The sequence below is a fragment of the Leucopleurus acutus genome, assembly GCF_964270905.1.
Source record: "Leucopleurus acutus genome assembly, chromosome: 8".
Lineage (NCBI taxonomy): Eukaryota > Metazoa > Chordata > Mammalia > Artiodactyla > Delphinidae > Leucopleurus > Leucopleurus acutus.
In genome coordinates this window covers 102,979,093-102,999,729 of record NC_139151.1, presented here as the reverse complement: position 1 = coordinate 102,999,729, position 20,637 = coordinate 102,979,093, and the positions used below count along the sequence as shown (strand labels likewise).

The 20,637-nt window shown below is 57.3% G+C and overlaps 4 protein-coding genes across 10 annotated transcripts; 2 read left to right on the top strand and 2 right to left on the bottom strand.

The window, feature by feature from the left end:
• Nucleotides 1-978: 978 nt before the first annotated feature.
• On the top strand, nt 979-6,003 carry FOSL1 (FOS like 1, AP-1 transcription factor subunit; the record flags this gene model as incomplete). Of its 4 annotated transcripts, XM_082844481.1 has the most annotated exons (4): nt 979-1,097; nt 2,921-3,118; nt 5,026-5,133; nt 5,584-6,003. In XM_082844481.1, the coding sequence occupies 4 exons, from the start codon at nt 1,008-1,010 to the stop codon at nt 6,001-6,003; spliced, it is 816 nt and encodes a 271-aa protein (XP_082700607.1). The 4 variants fall into 4 exon arrangements, with proteins under 4 accessions (XP_082700607.1, XP_082700608.1, XP_082700609.1 ...); XM_082844482.1 differs by lacking the exon at nt 5,026-5,133; XM_082844483.1 differs by lacking the exon at nt 2,921-3,118 and having other exon boundaries at nt 1,008-1,097.
• A 1,296-nt stretch (nt 6,004-7,299) lies between these two features.
• CCDC85B (coiled-coil domain containing 85B) lies at nt 7,300-8,269 on the bottom strand. 2 transcript variants are annotated; one of them, XM_082844392.1, is made up of 2 exons: nt 8,047-8,269; nt 7,594-7,891 (listed from the first exon to the last, which is right to left on the bottom strand). In XM_082844392.1, exons 1-2 carry the CDS (start codon nt 8,102-8,104, stop codon nt 7,692-7,694), a joined length of 258 nt encoding a protein of 85 aa, XP_082700518.1. In that variant the 5' UTR covers nt 8,105-8,269; the 3' UTR covers nt 7,594-7,691. The 2 variants fall into 2 exon arrangements, with proteins under 2 accessions (XP_082700517.1, XP_082700518.1); XM_082844391.1 differs by having other exon boundaries at nt 7,300-8,269.
• A 1,888-nt stretch (nt 8,270-10,157) lies between these two features.
• On the top strand, nt 10,158-13,882 carry FIBP (FGF1 intracellular binding protein). Of its 2 annotated transcripts, none has more exons than XM_082844159.1 (10): nt 10,158-10,340; nt 10,542-10,740; nt 10,942-11,068; nt 11,567-11,667; nt 12,176-12,309; nt 12,651-12,759; nt 12,837-12,900; nt 13,150-13,236; nt 13,324-13,421; nt 13,761-13,882. In XM_082844159.1, exons 1-10 carry the CDS (start codon nt 10,256-10,258, stop codon nt 13,828-13,830), a joined length of 1,074 nt encoding a protein of 357 aa, XP_082700285.1. In that variant the 5' UTR covers nt 10,158-10,255; the 3' UTR covers nt 13,831-13,882. The 2 variants fall into 2 exon arrangements, with proteins under 2 accessions (XP_082700285.1, XP_082700284.1); XM_082844158.1 differs by having other exon boundaries at nt 12,176-12,330.
• Nucleotides 13,883-14,117: 235 nt separating this feature from the next.
• Nucleotides 14,118-17,489, bottom strand: CTSW (cathepsin W; the record flags this gene model as incomplete). 2 transcript variants are annotated; one of them, XM_082843951.1, is made up of 10 exons in its annotated part: nt 14,118-14,315; nt 14,401-14,610; nt 14,687-14,751; nt 14,958-15,083; nt 15,196-15,276; nt 15,361-15,457; nt 15,565-15,719; nt 16,115-16,228; nt 17,070-17,154; nt 17,403-17,489. In XM_082843951.1, 10 exons carry the CDS (start codon nt 17,487-17,489, stop codon nt 14,205-14,207), a joined length of 1,131 nt encoding a protein of 376 aa, XP_082700077.1. In that variant the 3' UTR covers nt 14,118-14,204. The 2 variants fall into 2 exon arrangements, with proteins under 2 accessions (XP_082700077.1, XP_082700076.1); XM_082843950.1 differs by having other exon boundaries at nt 15,196-15,457.
• Between the last annotated feature and the right edge of the window lie 3,148 nt (nt 17,490-20,637).

Here is a 20,637-nt window from a genome sequence, read left to right as displayed (position 1 = left end):
CTGGAAGAGCAGTTACAGTATTTAAAGAAGATGGCGTTTATCAGAGCACAGGACAACTGTGTCCCACCACAGGCTCTCACTGCTTATAGGGGCTCTGAATTAAAATTTGTTATAGCTCCTGAGATTATCCTGAGAGTAGTGCAATTATATTGCATTGCATTTGTGAGTAGTTCAACGCATTAATATGTCATTGTAAGCATTTAAAATATACACCATTTTGGTAATCCTGGTTTGTCATTTATTCACTTTTTAGTATACCTGAACCCTAAAACAATGCAAGTGAGTGGGCCTCACCCCAAGACTTGGATGGTAGTAGCACGATTCCTGGCATGAAATAATGGCAGTAGCACGGTCCCTGGCAGTAAATGATGATGATGATAATAATTACATCAATCACATTTATAATCCGTTTTACAGTTTCCAGACCACTTTCACATTCTTCATTCCAACTTCCCACGCGTGGCAAGCTCGCTATGTGATTATTTCGTCCCATTTTACGGATGCAAACACTGAGGCCAGACCAAGCAGTGAGAGGCTCTGGAGTCTGGCGGCGGAGGTCTAGGTCTGCGCTTGAGGCCTGGGCGGGGCTGGGTGGGGCGGGGCGCCCGGCTGCTCTCAGGTGCGTCTGTCCGCGGGGGAATCCTTCGCTCCACCTGGGCGCGGCGAGGAAATTGCACCATGTATGGGCAGCTACGTCAGAGGGGGCGGACCCGCCGCTGTCTCTGGGGGCCGCCAAGTCCTCCCCTTTTGCCCAACAAAAGTCGGCTACTGGATCGTAGGAAGCGATGAAAAGTTCAGGGCGGACTGACAAAAGGCAGTGCGTCTGGAGAGGTGGAGCCCAGAGTTGTCCAGAGCCGCTGCGATACGCCCGCTCTCCGCTCCCACCCCCAGTGGAAGTGGTTCAGCCCGAGGACTTCTCATTCATAAAAAGAAAAGACTCCGCTAGGAGCGAGTGAGTCAGAACCGAAGCCGCCGACGCGGACCCCACAAAGCAGCCAGCCCAGGGCATGTTCCGAGACTACGGGGAACCCGGGCCGAGCTCCGGGGCCGGTGGTGCGTACGGCGGCCCGGCGCAGCCCCCGGCGACAGGCCAGCAGGTGAGAGGAACTCGACGCCTGGGATCCCCAGGTGGACAGAGCCTGGGACTGTGCGGGCCGCTCCCGCACACTCGGGGACTGGGACCGGGAACAAGGAGCAGGGAATGGGTCTCGGAGCAGTGGCAGCGGATTATGCCCATTCTCCGCTGTCTAAGGGCACTTTCTCCCCCACTCCCCAGCGGAACGGGCGCGGCGGGTGGAGCAAACATCTGCGAACATCCCCTCTCGCGCTCGTACCCCTTCCCGTCTCTGTCTGCTGTCTATCTGTCCCTCCGTCTCCGTTACCTTCTTTCCTTCTTCCTGTTCACCGCTAATTTCTTTGTCCCATCTACGTCGGAAGGGGACCCCTTAGTCCGGGATTAGTCCTAGCCCCGACAGGATCAGAGAGGGTCTGATCCATCTCGGACTCACTTTCCGAGGTCCGGAGTCTGAGCCGCGGCCGTCGAGACGTCCCTACGCACGGGATCCACCGCCAGGCTAGCCCCGACAGACTGCGAATCCTCGGCAGTCTGTCTGTGATCATCCGTGTGCCTGACCGTTTGTTTGTCCCTCCCCACCCCGTCGCCAAGTCCTCATCCCCATCTCGGCGCAGTGGAGCCTGGTGGGCCCCGGGAGACTGGCCCTTGACCCTTTTACGGGTTGGGGCCGGTGGAAACCGCGAGGTGCCGGAAGTGCGCGAGGTCCTGCAGCGGCAGCTCCCGCGCCCCCGACTCTCGGCACCGAACGGCGTCCGCTGAGGGTTGAGGGGGGACCCGGGAGGCTGCAGGTGCCCATTTCCTGTCGAGGGGCCATGAGCACGTGTCGCTAGGGGAGGGAAGGAGCGGCGTCCGTTCCGCCGAGTCACGGCGGCGAGTCACGGTGGCTGACTCACCCGGAGCGCCCCTCCCTTCCTGGCTCGGAGCGTCCCGGGCCCGGACAACCTCGGGAGCGGGAGATGCCGCCGGCGGCACCTCGGCCCGGAACTGGGGTCACTGGGTCACTAGGCCCGCAGCGCTGAGCCGGGGACACTGCTGTCCAGACTTGCCTGGGCTTGAACCCAGTTCTCCTCCGGAACACTGAGCCCCCATCTCAACCCATTCCTCACGTTTCTGGCTGAAAGTATCATGACAGGTAATACCTGGAGCGCATACTGTGCAGCCTTGCATTGTGATGGGCAGTTTCCACCTCATTTACTTTACCTCACAGAATCCAAGACCCCACTGATTTTAAAACCCACCATTATTTTGTGCCACTAATATTTTTTTTAAAGTTACCAATTCAACTATGATTTCAGAGCTACTGAAGGGAACTTGTTAGCATCAGTGAAATGCTGTAATCCTCACCTATGACAATATTAAAAACAAGGAAACGGAGGCACATTGAAGTTAAATAATTCGCCCTGACAGCCAGTAAATGGCTGAGCTAAGATTAGAACTGGGCTAGCTTGAACTCAGAGCAGTGGCTCTTGCCCACCATGGCCCCTGTGTGTTGGGCACCTGCCAGTTACCAGGCTCTGTCACACACACATTCTCTCACCTGATTCTCACAGTCACCCTCGAAGTTAGGGGCTGTCATTATCCTCTTTATGTAGATGGGACTCAGGCAGGGTGCAAAAGTGGGTAAGAAGAGCCTGGCTGCCTGGATCCAAACCCCACTTCCTACTTATTGGCTGTGTGTCTGGGGACAACTGTTTTCCTGTCAGAAAATGAAGATACTCTTGTGCAAATTATATGAGTCAGTATTTGTAAAGTGGTTGGGACAGCACCTGGAATTCACACGTTATTACTGGAAGCCCCTCAATCCACAGAGACCTTATCCCTGGCCCTCCATGTCTTATCCCTCAGAAGTTCCACCTCGTGCCAAGCATCAACACTGTGAGTGGCAGCCAGGAGCTGCAGTGGATCGTTCAGCCTCACTTCCTGGGACCCAGCAGCTACCCCAGGCCTCTGGCCTACCCCCAGTACAGTCCCCCACAGCCCCGGCCAGGAGTCATACGGGCCCTGGGCCAAACTCCAGCAGTGCGTCGCCGGCCCTGTGAACAGGTAAGAAGCAGTGGCGTTTGCACGGGTTCTTGTGCCCACAGGGATGCTGAGGTGCAGAGCATAAGCTCTTGCCCAGAACGCAGGCTTAGAAGGGGCATGGGGAGAACAGACCCACTGGTGACTACTGGCCAAGACAGAAAGTGATGAGACCCCCTGGGGAGACCCAGAGGGCAAAGCAGTCACTTCTGGATCAAGGAAGGCTTCCTACAGGCCTAGAAGGATGGGTAGGATTTGAATAGAGAGAAAGATGAAAGAAAAGACATTCCAGGAAGAGGGGATGGCAGAAGGAACGGAGGTAGCAGTGAGAACATGCAAGGTGTATGTGTGGAAAGTTGTGTGGACAGTAGAGGGTCTCCAGCTGCTGACAGGTATGGAGAGGGCGGGCTTATGCTGTCTATGTTGCTGGGAAGAGAACAGAAAGAGGAGGGTTCCCTTCAGCTACTCTCTGAGGCTCTGTTTCTCTATCTCATTTAATCCTCACGAAAACCCTCTTGGGAATGAACTCTGGTATTCTCCATTTTACAGCCAAGGAAATGAAGGCACAGAGAGGTAGTCACTTGCCCAAGATCACACAAGTAGTGAGTAATGAGACAGGTCTGTCCAATTCTAAAGTCAGATCGCAACCACTAATCCACACTATCTCACCAGGAGGTTAAGAGAAGGCTTGAAGCTTAGAGAGCTGGGAACTCTTACCTCCCAAACCAGGGTTCTTAGCAGCACACTGCTAATAAAGTCCGTGCCAAAATAAATGAATAAGAGCTAGAGGGTCTTTAGGGAGTGGTTCCACTTTCCTCTCCCTGGGGCATTTTGGTATCTGAGACTATAGTGGGTGAGGTCTGCACGTTAAGGAGCTTGCTCTGACAGCAGGGTAGAGGATGGGGAGGACGTCAGGATCCTAAGAAAGATGTGCCGTCGGCCAGGGGTGACTTCCCCAGAAACAGAATGGCTGGCTTTTGTGACCAACTGGAAGGAGACCATGGTGTAAGCCCCAGAGGCAGGCTCCTGGACTTCCTTCAGCCATGATCCTGGGTACTCCTAGACTGAGGCTGTGAGCTGTGAGTGGGGTCCTTTCGGGGGAGGTGGTCTCCATCAGCTGGCCTCTTTCTCAATGTTAAATAGAGTGAGTGGATTTTAATTTCTGCTCTGGAACCACAAACAAGTTATTCTTTCTTCTCTGGGCTTCAGTTCCTTACACGAAAAGTTGGGTTAAGAATCTTCATAAACAGATGTAGAGAACAAACGTATGGACACCAAGGGGGGAAAGCGGCGGGGTGGGGGGGCGTGTGGGGTGGGATGAACTGGGAGACTGGGATTGACATATATACACTAATATGTATAAAATAGATAATAAGAACCTGCTGTATAAAAAAATAAATAAAACTTAAATGATTAAAAGGAATCTGTGTAAAGCTCTTAGCTGGCACATAGTAGATTCCCGATGAACAACTACTTAGCAGCTCTCATTAGCCCCTCTTGGTGCTTACAGCCCCTGGGGAAGAGGAGACTCGGTTATCAAGAGACTGAAAAGAATGAGGGTCCTTTTAAAAAGAGTGGCCTGGTCCCAGAGGCTCAGGGGAGGAAAGGCCACTTATAGCTGCGGAATGAAAGAAAGCTTCCAGGAACGGCCGGGGTCGGGTGGGGAATCTTAGCTGAGCCTGGGAGGGGAGGAGGGTTAAGGTTTGTAGAAGGACGGGAAGGGCATTCCGAGAGGAATCATAGGAGGCAAAAGCTGGGTGCGAGGAGGAAGTATGACTCATCCAAGCTTACTAAAGCGGGGAACCGGTCGGGGTGCAGAGGTCCCAAAACGCAGCCTGAGGGTGCCCCTGCGCTGCCATGCCCTCGGCCAGGCTCCTATCACTGGGCCAGCAGCACAGAGTCCACCTCACTGCTCTCTCTACTCTCCCCAGATCAGCCCCGAGGAGGAGGAACGCCGTCGAGTGAGGCGCGAGAGGAACAAGCTAGCCGCGGCCAAGTGCAGGAACCGGAGGAAAGAACTGACCGACTTCCTGCAGGCGGTGAGCACCGGCGAGTGAGGAGGGTGCCCAGGTCCCGGCCCACTCAACCTCAGAAGGCCCCCAGTTCCCAAGAGCCCGCGGGGCCGCAGGGGGCGCCGGTATATGAAGTCCCCTGCCCCACCCCCGGCTCCCTGTCGGAGGCGCACTCCGACGAGGAAAATGTGATTAAAAATTAATTGCAGCGCGTCTCTCTCTGAACAGAGAAGAGCTGAAGCTGGGACCGACAATGTCCTTCGAAGATGCCCCCCGAGCCTGATGGGAGTCGTGCCCATTTTCTCCCATCGACTCATGGGAGTTGTAGTCCAGACTTGCTGGAGACTCCCCACTCCCCCCCGCCCCCTCGCCACCACCACCCACCTTCCGCGCCCCAACCTTCCAATCACTACCACAGTGGGAGGCTCCGCGGTATTCAGACCTCATCCTCCTGACTCCTCTCCTGATCGTCCACAGGAGACCGACAAACTGGAGGACGAGAAATCCGGGCTGCAGCGAGAGATTGAGGAGCTGCAGAAACAGAAGGAGCGCCTGGAGCTGGTGCTGGAAGCCCACCGCCCCATCTGCAAAATCCCGGAAGGGGCCAAGGAGAGCGAAACCAGCGGCACAGGCGGTACCAGTGGCACCAGCAGCCCACCAGCCCCCTCCCGCTCTGTGCCTCGTATCTCCCTTTCCCCAGGGCCTGTGCTTGAACCCGAAGCATTGCACACTCCCACGCTCATGACCACACCCTCCCTGACTCCTTTCACCCCCAGTCTGGTCTTCACCTACCCCAGCACACCGGAGCCCTGTGCCTCAGCCCACCGCAGGAGTAGCAGCAGCAGTGGGGACCCCTCTTCTGACCCCCTTGGCTCCCCAACCCTCCTGGCCTTATGAGGCACTCCAGCCCCCACTCCCTGCGGGTGCTACCCTCACCAATATTTCCCTGCCCATTGGTCCAGCTGGCCTGGACCATATCTCATGTCCAACCCCAGCAGATTCTTCTCCATCCCTCCAGATGAGACTGGGCATATTTTGCTTCCTGGTAGTGCCAGCTTGGGGCTACCAAAGCTGCCCACTCTTTCTCTAGAGCTGGCCTCTCTAGCACAATTTGCACTAAGTCAGAGACAAAGTGGTTCCTGTTTGTTGGAGAAAATTCCGGGCAGCTCCCAAGGGACTTTGTAGATTCTCAGAGGTCCTCTGGAGCCCTAAACCCCTGCAGATCACCCCTATAGTCACCATCACCCTCTTCCTGTGATTCACCCAACCCTACCCGTGACAGGAGGTGATGCTCTACCCGCCGAGAACACTAACTCACCCAGCCCCACTGCCAGCAGCACCAGGTTATTGAACCAGGACACTCTGCCAGCCCCTCATAAGTGGAACAGCTCAGGAGGTGCCAGAGGTTTCTATGATGAGCTGACCTGCAGCCCCAGCTCTGAGAAGACTTTAGCTCCAAGCCTCCACAGCGTGGGCAGCTGCTATTTATTTTCCTAAAGAGAGTATTTTTATACAAACCTGCCAAAATGGAATAAAAGGCTTGCAGCTCTAGCCTGCTCTCATTGGACCCAGAAGCTAAAGGGAGAAGATTTGGAGCCAGAAACCCTAGGCTCCCATTTCAGCTCCACCAATTCACTACATGACCTTGGACAAATTCTTTGATATTTCTGGACCTTGATTTTCTTATCTGACAAGTGAGGCTACGTCTGTTCTGCCTCAGCTCCAGGACTGAGAGGAGGCACAGAAGTGCTATGAGGTGCCAAGCCAAGAGGATTACCATCCTCCTCCTGGTGGGGGCCCACAGTACTCCCACAGGAGGGCACTGTTATGCCCCTTCCAGCCTCCCGGGAGGCGGCTGAGTGGGTTTCAGGCCCCCAACACCTGCTTCCTGCCCCATTGTCTTGGACAGGAAGGAGCCGGGAAGGGAGCTGGAGCCACTTCAGGGGCTGGATTACGGCCTGTCCTGGGGCCTGATGGGGGGAGCCAGTGGCTTACCACGGTCCCACATCCCGCCCCAGGATGCAAGTAATGGGGGAGTCAGACACCTTAGTTCTGCAGTCCCTCCAGATGGGAATGGTACCCAGTCTCAACGTCCCCGCCCTCGTCCCAACGCCGGCGAGTCCCAAACAGACGCTGCCCCAGCCATGGGCTCTGCTTCCGCCTCAGTTTATTAGCCTCCACCCAGCCCCCAGCAAGTCCCTCCGCTCCAGCCTCCAGTCCCCCTCCTGCCCCGCCAGCGAGCGCCAGGGGCCCTCCTCAGTGTTAGGGTTTCTAAGTCCATGCCAGCGGCCCCTCGTGCGCAGCGGGGGCGGCGTCCGGGTGCCGAGGTCCACCGCAATCTCCGCGCTGGAGGAGCAATCCGGGCGGGCGTCGGCGCGAAGCTGTGCCCTCAATCATCTGGGGAGCAGGCCAGGGGCAACTGATCGGGGCTGCCCACGCTGCCGGTACTGGAGCTTCCATCGCCCAGGTCACGGGGACCGCAGGGGGGCAAGGCCAGCTCGGGTGTCGGCCCAGCGCCAGAGCCCCCCGAGCCGCCGGTACCGCCGCGCGGGCCCCACTCCTCGCCCAGCGCCAGGCAGAGCTCCTTAAGGGCCAGGTTCTCCCGCAGCAGCTCCTCCTGGCGGCCTTCCAGCTCGGCCAGCTTCTGCCAACAACCGCCTAGATCCTCGCGCACGGCTCGGGATGCTTGGGTCCCGAAGAGCTGCCACTGGCGAGCGGCTCGCCGCCCTCGCTGGCGCTCCGAGTCCAGGAAGCAGCAGAGGTCGCGCAGCTCGCGGTTCTCGGCCTGTAGGCGCCGGTTGAGCTGCTTGAGCTCGCGGATCTCGCCCAGGTGACCCTGTAGCTGCCGATTCACCTCCTGCATGAGGCGGCCGCGCTGCACCAGAGCCGCCAGACGCGCCGCCTCCTCCCGCCGCAGGCGCCGCACCAGCTCCTCCTTGCCCAGAGCCGCCATCTCTTCATCCGTCAGCTCCTCCAGGCCGCCCGTCTCGGCCTCCATGGCTGCTCAAGCCTCTGGAGCATCGCCTGCCCGCCGCCGCGGCCCAGGAGCCCCACGACGAGCTCCTCGCCGCTGGGGCTCAGGCACCCGCTCGGCGGACAGGCTGTGGTAGAGATAGCTTAGGCTGCAGCAGCCGCGCGTGGGTGGGCACGCGGCGGGGCGCGCGCCGGGTCGGGACTGCATGGCGTCAAGGAAGAACAGCCAATCCGAGCCAGCTCCCTCGGAAGGGGGCGGTGCCTAGGAGCCGGGAGCAAGGCCCTTCCCCGCCCACTCTGGACCGCGGAGTCCCCGACTCTCGCGGACACTCGGTACCCGCGTCACCGACCTCCTAGGCAGTCAACAGCAAACTAGAAGATTCGTACCTTCCAATTCGAAACCTCCTCAAGCTCGAGCTCCCTCTGAGAACCAAGATTCGGGGGTCGGCCCCCAACTTTCCTGCCCACCCCCGGGCGAAATCCAGACGGATCGCCTTTCCTTCCTTTCTAGCTTTGCTCGAACTCAAGAGTCTCGGCTCACTGAGCATCGTTCCCAGTCCACGGAAACATAAGTCCAAACGTCCTGGCTCACCATCAGCCTATTCTCCCTCTCACGGACCTTGTCCTGCCCAGTGGGAGGGGCATACAAGGGATTCTTTTGTTCAATAAACTATTATTGTATGTAAGGCTTATAGAGAAACAAACTTGATCAATATCCTTATACTGTCCTTAAAGAGATCGTAATCTGGCAGAGGAGACGAGCTGCGTTAAACAAAAAGCAAATGGAAGAAGAGCACATTTTGAGGGACCGCCCCCTACCTGCAAAAGGTTTCCCAAAAGAGGTGATATCCGAGGGGCCCTGAAAGATGCATAGGACTTTGGCAAGTAATGAGAGAGCTATTTCAAGGAGAGGGAATAGCATGATGAAAATCGCTGGGGTCTGAAAGAGGCTTGCTGCTTTGGAAACCGTGAGAGTAGCTTGTTTTTTGGGTTTTTTGTTTATTTGTTTGTTTTGGAAAGGCAGGTGCTTAGAGAAAGTGGTAAGAGAGGAAGGGAGGTAACAAAGGTAATCAGAAGCCAGGTTTTTAAGAGTTTTCAATACCAGGCTGGAGCATTTACACAGGCCAGTAAGAATTTAAGCAGGAGAGTAACATTTTTAAATATGCATTTTGTAAAAAAGGTTGTTTGGACGGCTTTGTGTGGGATGGACCACAGGGAGGGGATGTAGGCAGAGAGATTACTAACAACACTGTGTCAATGGGCAAGGAGAGCTATGCAGAAGGAGTGGGCTGGGACAGTGCCAGTGGGGGTGGAGAGGACAGAACAGATACTAGAAATATTCAGGAGGCAAATCGGCAGAACTGAATGTAGGGAGAGAGGAGTCTGGGAGAAAGCCCAGGTTTCTGGTATGAGAACCGCGTGGATGGTGGGGCTGTCACCAAGATAGGAACGCAGGAAAGAAACAGATTCGGGAGACCGACAGGTCTGTCTGGCTTTTGAAGGTCCTGTGGGGGACAGAGTGGAGTCACACATAGGTGGCCGTCTGGATGTGGACTTGCAGACAGAGCTCTAAGCTGCAGAATAAGAGAGGTCATTAGTGTGTGGGGGGAGGTGGTTAAAACCATGGGAACAGGTGCCCCATGTTCAGGAGAGGGGCTCGTCTGCAGGATGGACTGAGGGGCTCCCACCCAGCAAGGGCCCTTGAGGATGAGCCAGACACCTTTTTTTCAGAGAAAAGACTTAGGATAGAGCCCAGTGGAGCCCCTAAATTTAGGATACAGGTCAAAGTAGGGAGGCCCCGAAAAGGGCAGAGAAAAACCAGAAGGATGCGAGGGTAGAGGTTGCCGGGATAGGTCAAACTGGCCGGAGACCTTGACTCTGGACGCCCTCCCGCTAACCTGGCCGGGGTGAGGGTGGGGTGGGGTGGGGACTGAGAGCCTGAGATTCCCCCTCCCGCTGGGAGGAGGGCGGGGCTACTCCACTGCCTCGGTCTCCGCCTCTTTCCTCGCCGCTCCTGCCCCGACTCGCTCTGTCCCGGAAGTGGTCCTTTTCTGGCTCCGGGTGCCGGGAGCCGAATGCCTGTGCTCACGGAAGTGGCCCGGCGGCGGCGCGCCGGGCCCGGGCAGTGCTTGCTCCTGCTGGGGCGCTGCGGTAGCGCCCGGGTCCCGGCGTCGCCATGACCAGCGAGCTGGACATCTTCGTGGGGAACACGACACTCATCGACGAGGACGTGTATCGCCTCTGGCTGGACGGTTATTCGGGTCTGTGGGGGACCGTCTGTGGGTGCCGGTTTGGCGGAGCTGTTGTTTTGGATGGGAGAGCGGGCAGAGCCAGGAGTAGGCATCCTATAGGGCAGTGGGTAGAGGCCTGGGAGTACCGAATACCTAGGGGCCGGGGCTGGAATCCCTGAAGGGCCTCTGGGGTCGGCGGGGCGGGGCCTGATGCTAGCGCTCACTTCCTAGTGAGCGACGCGGTGGCCCTGAGGGTGCGCTCGGGAATCCTGGAGCAGACCGGCGCCACAGCAGCGGTGCTGCAGAGCGACACCATGGACCACTACCGTACTTTCCAAATGCTTGAGCGCCTGCTACACGCCCCGCCCAAGCTGCTGCACCAGCTCATCTTTCAGATCCCGCCCTCTCGACAGGCGCTGCTCATCGAGAGGTGCTCACCTGGCGGGATGGTGGGGACGCCAACCAGTCTGGACATATACCCATTTTGCAGGCTGAAAATGAGGCCCAGGGAGGGACGGGGCTTATCTAGGCCGGGAGAAAGTTGAGAGCAGAAGGGGCCAAACCCAGGTCCTGCCAGTTCTCCTTTCGCCTCCTTTATGGAAAGTCAGCAGTGTCCCCTGACTCCTCACAGGTACTATGCCTTTGACGAGGCCTTCGTGCGGGAGGTGCTGGGCAAGAAGCTGTCCAAGGGCACTAAGAAAGACCTGGATGACATCAGCACCAAAACAGGCATCACCCTCAAGAGCTGCCGGAGACAGGTGGACACCACACTCATCTGCAGCCCGCCCCTTCACACCATCCCTTTGGTCACTGCCCCACCTCGAGGCTCCTCCAGCACCTCGGTGGCAGTGGCTTCATATCCACTCTGCTCTCTTTTTGGCCCTTCCAGGCCATCCCCGACTCTTCAGCCAGAGTGAAGAAGCCCAGATCTGACCTTAGCTTTCCTGGGGCTTAGCCAGGAGGGTCAGTTTCAGCACAAATTAGTGAAGAACTGGAGAGCATGATGCTAAAATGGGGGTGAATTTATTGATAAGAGTGAGTAAACATGTATCCAAGGCAAGATGGCAGAAGCTGGTGAACACTTGTTGAATTGATAACAGGTATTAATAATTAATAGTTTGTTGAAGGAATAACAGATGCTCCCTCAGTGTCTGTTGACTGGATAGGTGGGTAGGTGATAGAGGGACGGTCACTAAACAGCTTATTGGGTGAGCAACCTCTGACCAGTCCTCTCTCCTCCTCTAACTGCCCTGCAGTTTGACAACTTTAAGCGAGTCTTCAAGGTGGTGGAGGAAATGCGGGGCTCCCTGGTCGATAACATCCAGCAACACTTCCTCCTGTCCGACCGGCTGGCCAGGTGAGGGGCCAGATGAGGGGCTAGATGAGGAGCCAGCTGCCTCCTCCTCCTGCACACTCCTTCCTTGCCCCCTGAGGCTGGTCCATATTCCCCACACCAACCCGCTTGACCTCCTGGCTGGGCTGGAGGGATGGTTATCCCACTCCTGGTCTGCACTTTGGATCAGACTGGCCTGGGTTTGAATCCCAGCCCAGCCATTCACCAACTGGGCTGTTGTGAGGTGCCACATGGAAAGCCCATGACGGCACAGCCCCTGGGGCTTAGTATGTACTCAGTGAATGGTAGCTGTTACCCTGTGGTCTCCCACTGTGTCCCTTAGGAGACCTGGGCTGAAACCTTCTCTTTCCCCAGATGAGGAGGCCCAGAGAAAAGTGACTTGAAACACATCACACAGTGAGTTAGGGTAGAGAGAGGCCAGAACTCGGATGCCCAGCCAGTGTTGCAGGTGGGAGCTGCTCGCTAAGAAGGAATTTCAAGCCCTGATGGGCCCACTCTCCCCTCCCTGCAGGGACTATGCAGCCATCGTCTTCTTTGCCAACAATCGCTTTGAGACAGGGAAGAAAAAACTGCAGTATCTGAGCTTTGGGGACTTTGCCTTCTGTGCTGAGCTCATGATCCAGAACTGGACCCTTGGAGCCGTCGGTGAGGCCCCCACCGACCCAGGTGCCTGACACCTCCTCACCTTCTCAGGGCCTGGCTTCCCACCAGCGGTTTCTCCTGCAGGCCCCCGTTCCCAGCATCCTTTCTTCTTCAGGGCCCCTCCCCAGCCACTTCTGCTCCCAGTCCGGTGTTCCCACCCACACGTCTGCAGACAAAGGGCCCACGGCTTCCCTATGGCTTGGGGCCAGTCACTCCACGTCCCTCACACTCCACTTGCTCTTTTGTCTCATGGGGCGCAATGAGGTGGTGGGGGAGGAAGGCTCGGGATGTCACAGGAGGGGTTTTTATCTCCCACCCCAACTCCCTTCATGGACCTCACTCAGACCCCCAGGCGGATGACATGGACATGGACTTAGACAAGGAGTTTCTCCAGGACTTGAAGGAGCTCAAGGTGCTTGTGGCTGACAAGGACCTTCTGGACCTGCACAAGAGGTGACCCTTGGGGTCTATGGGGCGGGGCCTGAAGTGGGGGCCCAGGCGACTCTGGGCTTGACCCTGTCTCCCTGCAGCCTGGTGTGCACTGCCCTCCGGGGAAAGCTCGGGGTCTTCTCTGAGATGGAAGCCAACTTCAAGGTCTGTGGCCCAATCCAGCCTCTATCCCATTGGCATCGTCAGCCTCCAGAGCACTGTCCCCTCCGGGCAGCTCTGCTCATGCCTGAGATTGACCGGCAGGTGGCGCTGCTGCTCCCTCTGCCTGCCTGTGAAGGGGGAGCCAGCTGTTAAACAATGGGGAGTTATTTGATTGAGGGAGGTGGATAGATTTGGGCTCAGCCCCCAGCCTCTTGGGCAGAAGGCAGAACTCCCAGGCTCCCTGCCCCACAGAACCTGTCCCGGGGGCTGGTGAATGTGGCCGCCAAGCTGACCCACAATAAGGATGTCAGAGACCTGTTTGTGGACCTTGTGGAGAAGGTGAGCTGTCCTGCCCGCTGCCCTCTGATCCCCATCCTGGCCTGTCCCTGGGCTGTACCAGTGCTAGATGTTACCTCGGACCCACAGTTCGTGGAACCCTGCCGCTCCGACCACTGGCCGTTGAATGATGTGCGACTCTTCCTGAATCAGTATTCGGCATCGGTCCACTCCCTGGATGGCTTCCGGTGAGACACCCCAGGCTTCCTCACTCTGCCGGCCTCCTTCTGGGGCCTAGCCCTCCTGCAGACTCAGAGTTCCCTGTTCTGTCGCCCTGGAGGTGGAAGTCTGTGTTGACTAGAATCTCAGCTCCACCTCTTGGAAGCTGTGACCCTGACTTTGGACAGGTTCCTTAACCTCTCCTTTCCTCAGTCCCCTCGTACATAAGCTGGGGGTGATAATAATGAGGATCATAGGAATATTGTGAGGATCAAACAAGTGAGGGTGTAGAGAGCACTTAGAGCAGTGTCATGACACGAGGGGCATACAGTAAACGTCAGCCGATCCCGTTACTGTTACCATTGCAGGCACCAGGCCCTCTGGGACCGCTACATGGGCACCCTCCGTGGCTGCCTCCTGCGTCTCTGTCATGACTGAGGCCCCCTCCCCCTGCCCTGCCCACATTGACAATAAAGTTGCTATGACTTTGGAGGAGGCTGTGAGTGGGTACAATTATGGGTCCGCGTGTGGGAGTGTGTGCAGGTTGCACACGTGTGTCTCTGAGTGTCACAGTGTCTAAGGATGTATGTGTCCGTTGGCCCCGCAGGGACTAGGACATGTCAGAGAATGTTATCTATGTACTCCCCATCTATTTCCCCACTCCAGCTGAGTCCACTCCGAAGACAGGGGTCTTGTCTAGGTTTATTCAATCCGTAGCAGAAACACTGGGAGAATAGGCAAAAACCTTGGGGTGGGGTGGGCAGGGAGGTAGCTGGCACAGCAGGAGAGAGCTGAGGGGCAGCCAGGTGTGCTCAGGGAGGGCAGGAGACTTGGTGCTTCTTAACGGGTTTGTCCAGTCTGGCAGTGAGCGGGTACTTGGTGATACCGCAGGTATTACTCCCTCGGTGCAGCCGGAAATAGCCCTAGGAAGTTAGGGGACATCAGGGCCAGTCGGCGGGGAGAGGTCTGTCCGGCCCTGTCCTCCCGCCCCCAGTAGATCACACTCACCTCCTCACCCCAGTTGGCCCCCCAGGAGTTCTTCAGGATCCAGTATGGGATGGAGTAGCGAGGATGAGGAGGAGACCGGGATGAGATTGCCTCTGCCTGCCTCCCCTCCACCGACTTGCTTTTACCAAAACCCACCAGCAGGACAGAATGATCCACAAGCTGGGGGTCACAGGTGGTAGATGTGGCCTTGATCACACCCTTCTGGTATTGCTGCAGGGGCAGAGAGGTTGAGTCGGGGGCCACCTCCCCTATATACCCCTCCCCCCAGTTCCCTACCTTATCCCACCTGCAATAGCTTCATGTTGATGGTCACAGTGATGGGGCCTTGGGTGGCCAGGTACCTGGCGATGCCTGGGGGTGGAATGTGCCGTCAGGCCCTGCCTGTCCTGTGCCCCCTGCTCTCGGCTCATGGGTGTCTCTATCTCTTTCTCTTTCCTACGCCCAACCCCCCGCCCCCAAATCCCTCCATCTCTGTCTGTAGCCCTGTCTGTCCTGGTCTGTCTGTCCCTGTCATTCTCCCCCCTGGGCCCGCCCATGTATCTCCATCCTGCCCGTACTCTGCTCGCAGGGCTGCAGCATGATGAAATCCTGGATCCAGGCCACCTTCTTGTGCTGCTTAGCCCGGCATCTGTGGGGTTTGCTGTTCCCCTCGAATGGGTAGTCCTTATCACTGGCCAGGCCACCTGGACATGAGCAAGGCCCCGGAGGAGACTCGGCTCAGCTCCGGAACATCCCACCCCCCACCCCCCCGACACACACACACACACACAGCTGCCCCGAGAGACAGGCACTCACTGATGTTGAGGACAGTTATGAACGCATCCCAGACGAAACCGCCCTCGCAGCCATTCCCACAGCGGCCACAGTCGAGCAGCTCTGGTGCAAGCAGGGACAGTGTGGGTGCCCGGGCCTCAGGCACCCCTGCCTCAGTCACACAGGCCCCCCCCCCCCCAGCCGTACCTTGCACAGAGACTTCCAGAGATTGATCGTATTTGATGGCCCACAGGGCCTCGATGTTGCCCGCTGCTGCCATGGCCCAGCAACAGTTGCAGTTTTGCTAGTGGTAGAAGGATGGGGGTGGGGGTAGGGAATGCAGGCCTTGCCCCTCCCCTCCCCCTCCCGCCACCAGGGCTGGATTGGGCCAGGCCGCATGGGGGCAGATACCTGATTCCTGATGGATGAGATGATGCCAGCCTTCTTCCGCCAGTCACAGGTCGGGGGCACTGACTGCCCCCACTCTTCAGACCCTACCTTTTGGCTCACACTGGGGGCCTCTCCAGCCACCCTCTGATGCCCATAAAGCTGGCCAAACTCCTCCTCTGGGAGACAGATGGGGCCCCCAAGTTTTGCAGTTTTTACCCCCTCTCCCCCACAGTTTGCCTCTCACTTCAGCCATCCACATCCTCAGCCATCTGAGTCCCCCTAATACCCTGGGAGACAGAAAGGCAAGGGTACTGAGGCCTAGAGAGAGGCCAGGTTCCTTGCTGGGGTGCACTCCCCTGCACCTGCTGCCTCCCCCTGAGCTGGGTTGTGACCCCAGCCTCCGGAGTTCCTGCCCCTGATCTCTGATTTGGGCCAAGCACCCAGGCCTCTGGTCCTCAGAGTCCCTCTGGGATACAAAAGCCAAAAACCTGCCCTGTCCATCTGCTAGTATCCCTGGAGAAGGTTCTGCTTCCCCACCTACCACCTAGGGACCAGGAGGGGGTCCCGGTACCTGTGAGGTCACTGAATGGAGTCACCCCAAACTCAGCTGTGCCCAAGTCCTCCTCTTGCAGCTGCTGAGCCTTGGCCAGGTTTCGGGCAAAGATGTCCAGGCGGCGAGCATGCTCTAGACCAAAAGGAGGTTGTCCTAGGCTGGCTTCCAAGCCCCCAGGGGTAGGAAGTGGTCACTGGCTTGGCTTCTCGTCCACACTCGCCCAGGTGAGCACTGGCTCTGTTTCCCGTGGTCCTTGCAGGCCCTGCTACAGACACCTGGGCCAAGGAAGTGGCTCCCCAGCGCCCCTAGGGTTGGGTTTTCCTAGGAAGCCAGAAGAGGGGTATCTCCGCCCACCTGGGGGAGAAGCCAAGTAAAGGGTCGGAAGGCAGAGTGACTCAAGGGAAAAGTGGATGGTTAGAGATCGGCATCCTGCCAGGTCATCGCTCTCTGTACTTCACATCTCTGACCGCAAGTCTGTGGCTGGAACGAGGCGGGGGAGGGTGGGGTACAGGTCCATGGCACAGGAAGTCTGGGCTGAAAGGTGCTCACAGACCATCCCCCTATGGGAGATGAGATCCAGAGGGCAGGGGCAGGGCTGGCAACTCCTGGGGTTGGAGAGGGAGTCCCCAGCTTGGGGACAAAATGGGTATCCTTGGGTGTTTGCTGAATGAACTCATGACTAGATGGCGGCCTCCTGCCTGCTGCCTGCAGTCACAGGAAAGTGGCTCTGGAGGTGAAGGATCCTCTTGGACCAGTCAGACCCCCAACAGCTGCCGCCTCCCTCCAGGTTCGTAGCCAAGGATGATCCTGTCCCCACTTGTGCATTTGGGAAACCAGGGAGTACACCCCCAGCCCTGTCACTGTCCTGCTGAGTGGCTTTGGCCAAGCACATTCCCCACCCTGTGGCTTGATTTCCTTGTCTCTTAAATGGGAGAAGGGGGGTTGGACCGGAGACATTTGCGCCCCATGATACCTGCTGGGTGTGAGTAACTCCGGTTGTACTGGATCTGGAACAACGTGAAGACCTCTTTCAGCTCCAGAGGCTGGGGACCTGGGTCCTGGAAAAACAACCAAGGGCAGTGGGGAGGCGGAGAGGTGAGGAGTCATTGCTGGGACCCCACCTCAGCTCCCAGATGTGCCAGGACTGGGTTAGGGGAGCAGCCGGTTCACCCCCTCTTCTCCCTGTGTGGGCCTGGACGCGTCAATCACCTCTCCAGCCTCAGTTGCTCCCTCTGAGAAGTAGGAGCAAAGCACTGTTTCTGAGGGGGTGAGCCCCAGGCATGGGGAGCAGGCTGGGGACGCTTACCTGGCCCCTGAGGGAGCTCTTGATGCCTTGGGCCAGGCCTGCCACCAACAGGGCCAGGAGACAGGAGAGATGGACAGTTAGTGACATGACGCCGCAGACCAGAGTGTCAGCGGCAGGAAGCTATGCGACCAAGGTGGAGGGGCTGAGAGGGTGGAGCTGGAGAAACCACAAAGGGGAAACCAGGCTGCGAGGGGGAGGAGGACCCCCGAGCACAAGAGGCCTTCAGGCTTTTGTCCCTACATGGCCCCCTGCCTTCCTGTACCCCGCTCCACCCCTTTATTCAACAGAGGCTCTCTGCCCATGCTGTTCTGGGCGATTCTAGGGATATGGAGATGGATCTGTCCTTAAGGGGACAGGAGGGGACAGATCCTAAGTGGGCAGTGACAATATAAGGCCATCAGTGCCTTGAGCGGGAAACAGGGGGCTATGGAAGCCACAGGCCCTGATGACTGGGGGGATGGACGGTGGTCAGTGGCCCCCGGAGAGCATTCTTGTTCATCCTATTACAAAGCTCAGTCGGCTCAGAAGTCACCTCCAAGCAGCTCACCCATCCTGTGGTGTAACCTGCAGCTGCTTGAGCCCCTGCTGTGCCTGTGCCTACTGGGGATCTGCGTCCCAACCGCACCGGAGGTATCTGCCTTGCTTGTGTCCTCAGCACCCAGGAAGGGGCTGGGCACAGAGCTGGCTCAGTGGGGATTTGTTGACTGAGCGATTGGTCGTCATGGGTTTTAAATAGAAAAGTTCAGGGTCCGGGGGACAGCAAGTGGCATCTACTACCTCCTTCTGTTCTTCATTCCTATCACAGTCTGGGGATGGGGATGAGGGGTGTGGGTGGGCCTGAGGGGGCGGAAAGATAGCAGGGTTGGCATCTCAGACAGAGTAAGGCCAGAGGCTAAGGGCTGGGCAGGGGTGTTCACACCTGTTACTTCTGCCTTGGTTTTAAGTGGGTCCTTGGGCTAGGGAGCTCCCATATGGGCCTCCAGGCTGGCAACCAGCACCCAATACCAGAGATGGGTGAGAAAAAACCTGGCTTTCTCGGGGTTCCATGAGGATTGGAGCGACGGGAAGGGATCTATCCACTCATGAGCTCACCACCTCTTTTCTTCATTCATTAGGAATCTTCCCAAAGCTGTGAGATCCTGTTTTGCTGCACCCAGCCCCCGCCCCCCCCCCACACACCCCAGATAGTAAGCCAAGGGACTCCTCTATTTGGAAAAAAGAGTGATGCTGCCTTTATTAAAATACAGTAGACAGACCATCCACAGAGGGGTACCTGGCTTCATGATTCTAGATCCCAGGCATGTGTCCCAAGCTGGTTCTGGCTGTATGTGACCTATGGCTAAAGCCCCATGTCAGCCCTCAGAGCTGGAGGTTCACATAACAGCTTTATTGAGGTATAATTCACATACCATAAAATTCACCATTTATAAGTGTACAATTCAGCGGTTTTTCACGTATTTGCATAATGGTGCAACCATCACCACTGTCTAATATCAGAGCATTTTCATCACCCGAAAAGAAACCCCAGACCCATTAGAAGTCATTTCCCCATTCCCCTTCCCCTGGCAAACACTCATCTAGTTTGTCTTTCAGATTTGCCTATTCTGGGTGTGTCCTATAAGTAAGTGGAATATGTGGCCTTTTGTGTCTGGCTTCTTTCAACTAGTGTACTATTTTCAAGATTCATCCATGTTGTAGCATATATCAGTACTTCATTCCTTTTTATGGCTGAATAACATTCCACCGTGTTACCATTTTTTGCTTATCCTTTCATCAATTGATGAACATTAGATTGGTTCTATATTTTGGTTCTTATGAATAGTGTTGCTATGAACACTGTACAGATTTCGTGTGTGTGTGTGTGGATTGTGTTTTCAATCCCCCTGGGTATATACCTAGGAGTGAAATCGCTGGGTCACGTGGTAACATTTCTGAGGACCTGCCAGACTGTTTTCCACAGTGGCTGCCCCATCTTACATTCCCACCCACAGTGTATGAGTGTTCCAATTTCTCCATCTCCTCGCCAGCACTTGTTACTGTCTGTATTTTTGGTTTTAAAGAACTATTATTTTTAGGCTCCTTCCCCGCACGTTGGGGGATGGTGCTGGGAAGGATTTGGGGGTGGCGAGGTGCTCTCCAGTTCACACTGCACCCGGAAGGCTCACCCCAGGACCCACCGTTAAGTCCTCTCCTCTCCCCCGGCGGGGCGATAGTGAAGATAAACAGGGGTGGGAAAGGGAACCGAGGGCTCGGCAGTTCCCACACCCTGTCTGCCTCCAGGCAGGGGACCCCTAGACACGCAGCCCTTTCCCGTCTGGCCCCGCCCTGAGACGTGGCCAGGGCAAGACCCCAACCCCTTCCTGGGAGCCAGCTCCGCTCAAACTCCTCCCCTTAGGGCTCTCCCTCTGCTTGGGAGAGGATGCAGAAACCCGGGGACTGGGGGCGGGGTGTGTGTGTGGGGTCGGGGGACGCTGGTGGGAGGATGGCCAGGAAGGCGATGGCACCGGACCCTGGCGTCCTGCACGCCCGAGTTCGGCCCTGCCCGCCTTCTCAGGGGCTTCCATTCATTCTGAGCCAGAAGTGAACTGCCGCCCCCGCCCCAAACTGAGGTAGACTCTCGGACTGAGGGCTCGGGCTCGCAGGAGGCCGTTCTGGAGTGAAGGGACCGCCTGGCTGAAGACAGCCCTGGGGATGGAGAGGAGAAGGGACCGAGATGGACAGTTCTGGACCTGGGAGCGTCTTTTCTTAGGGCGAGGGTCTGGTGACCCTGGACGAAGTTCTGGTATTTCCAGAGTGACTGTCCAAGTGCACAGAATAACATTCTGGAGGCTGCAGAGTGGGGATCTGGAAGTCCCAGAATTAGGTGGGGTCTAGGTCCCCAGGATGACATTCTGGGAGGCGCAGAAAGAGTCTGTGGGCCCCGGCCTTAAGTGCACAGGAATTCTGGGGGCGCAGATTAGGTAGGGTCTAGGTGCGCAGGATGACATTTTGGGGTGCGCAAAGTGAAAGCGTGGGGGCTCCTAAGTGAGTCGGGGGCCTGGCATCAGGGCCAATGCCCCCAGGATCGGGCGCTAGGGGACCCTGGCCCGGCGCCGGGAGGCGGCTCCGGGAGGCGCCGCGGGGGACCGGGTGGGGGCCTGCGGCCGGCTGGGGGCGGAGAAGTGGGGGGTCGGGGTCCCTCCCCCTGGCGCGGGCTCAGGAATCCGCTGAGGGGCGGGCGGAGGCGCCGGGGTGG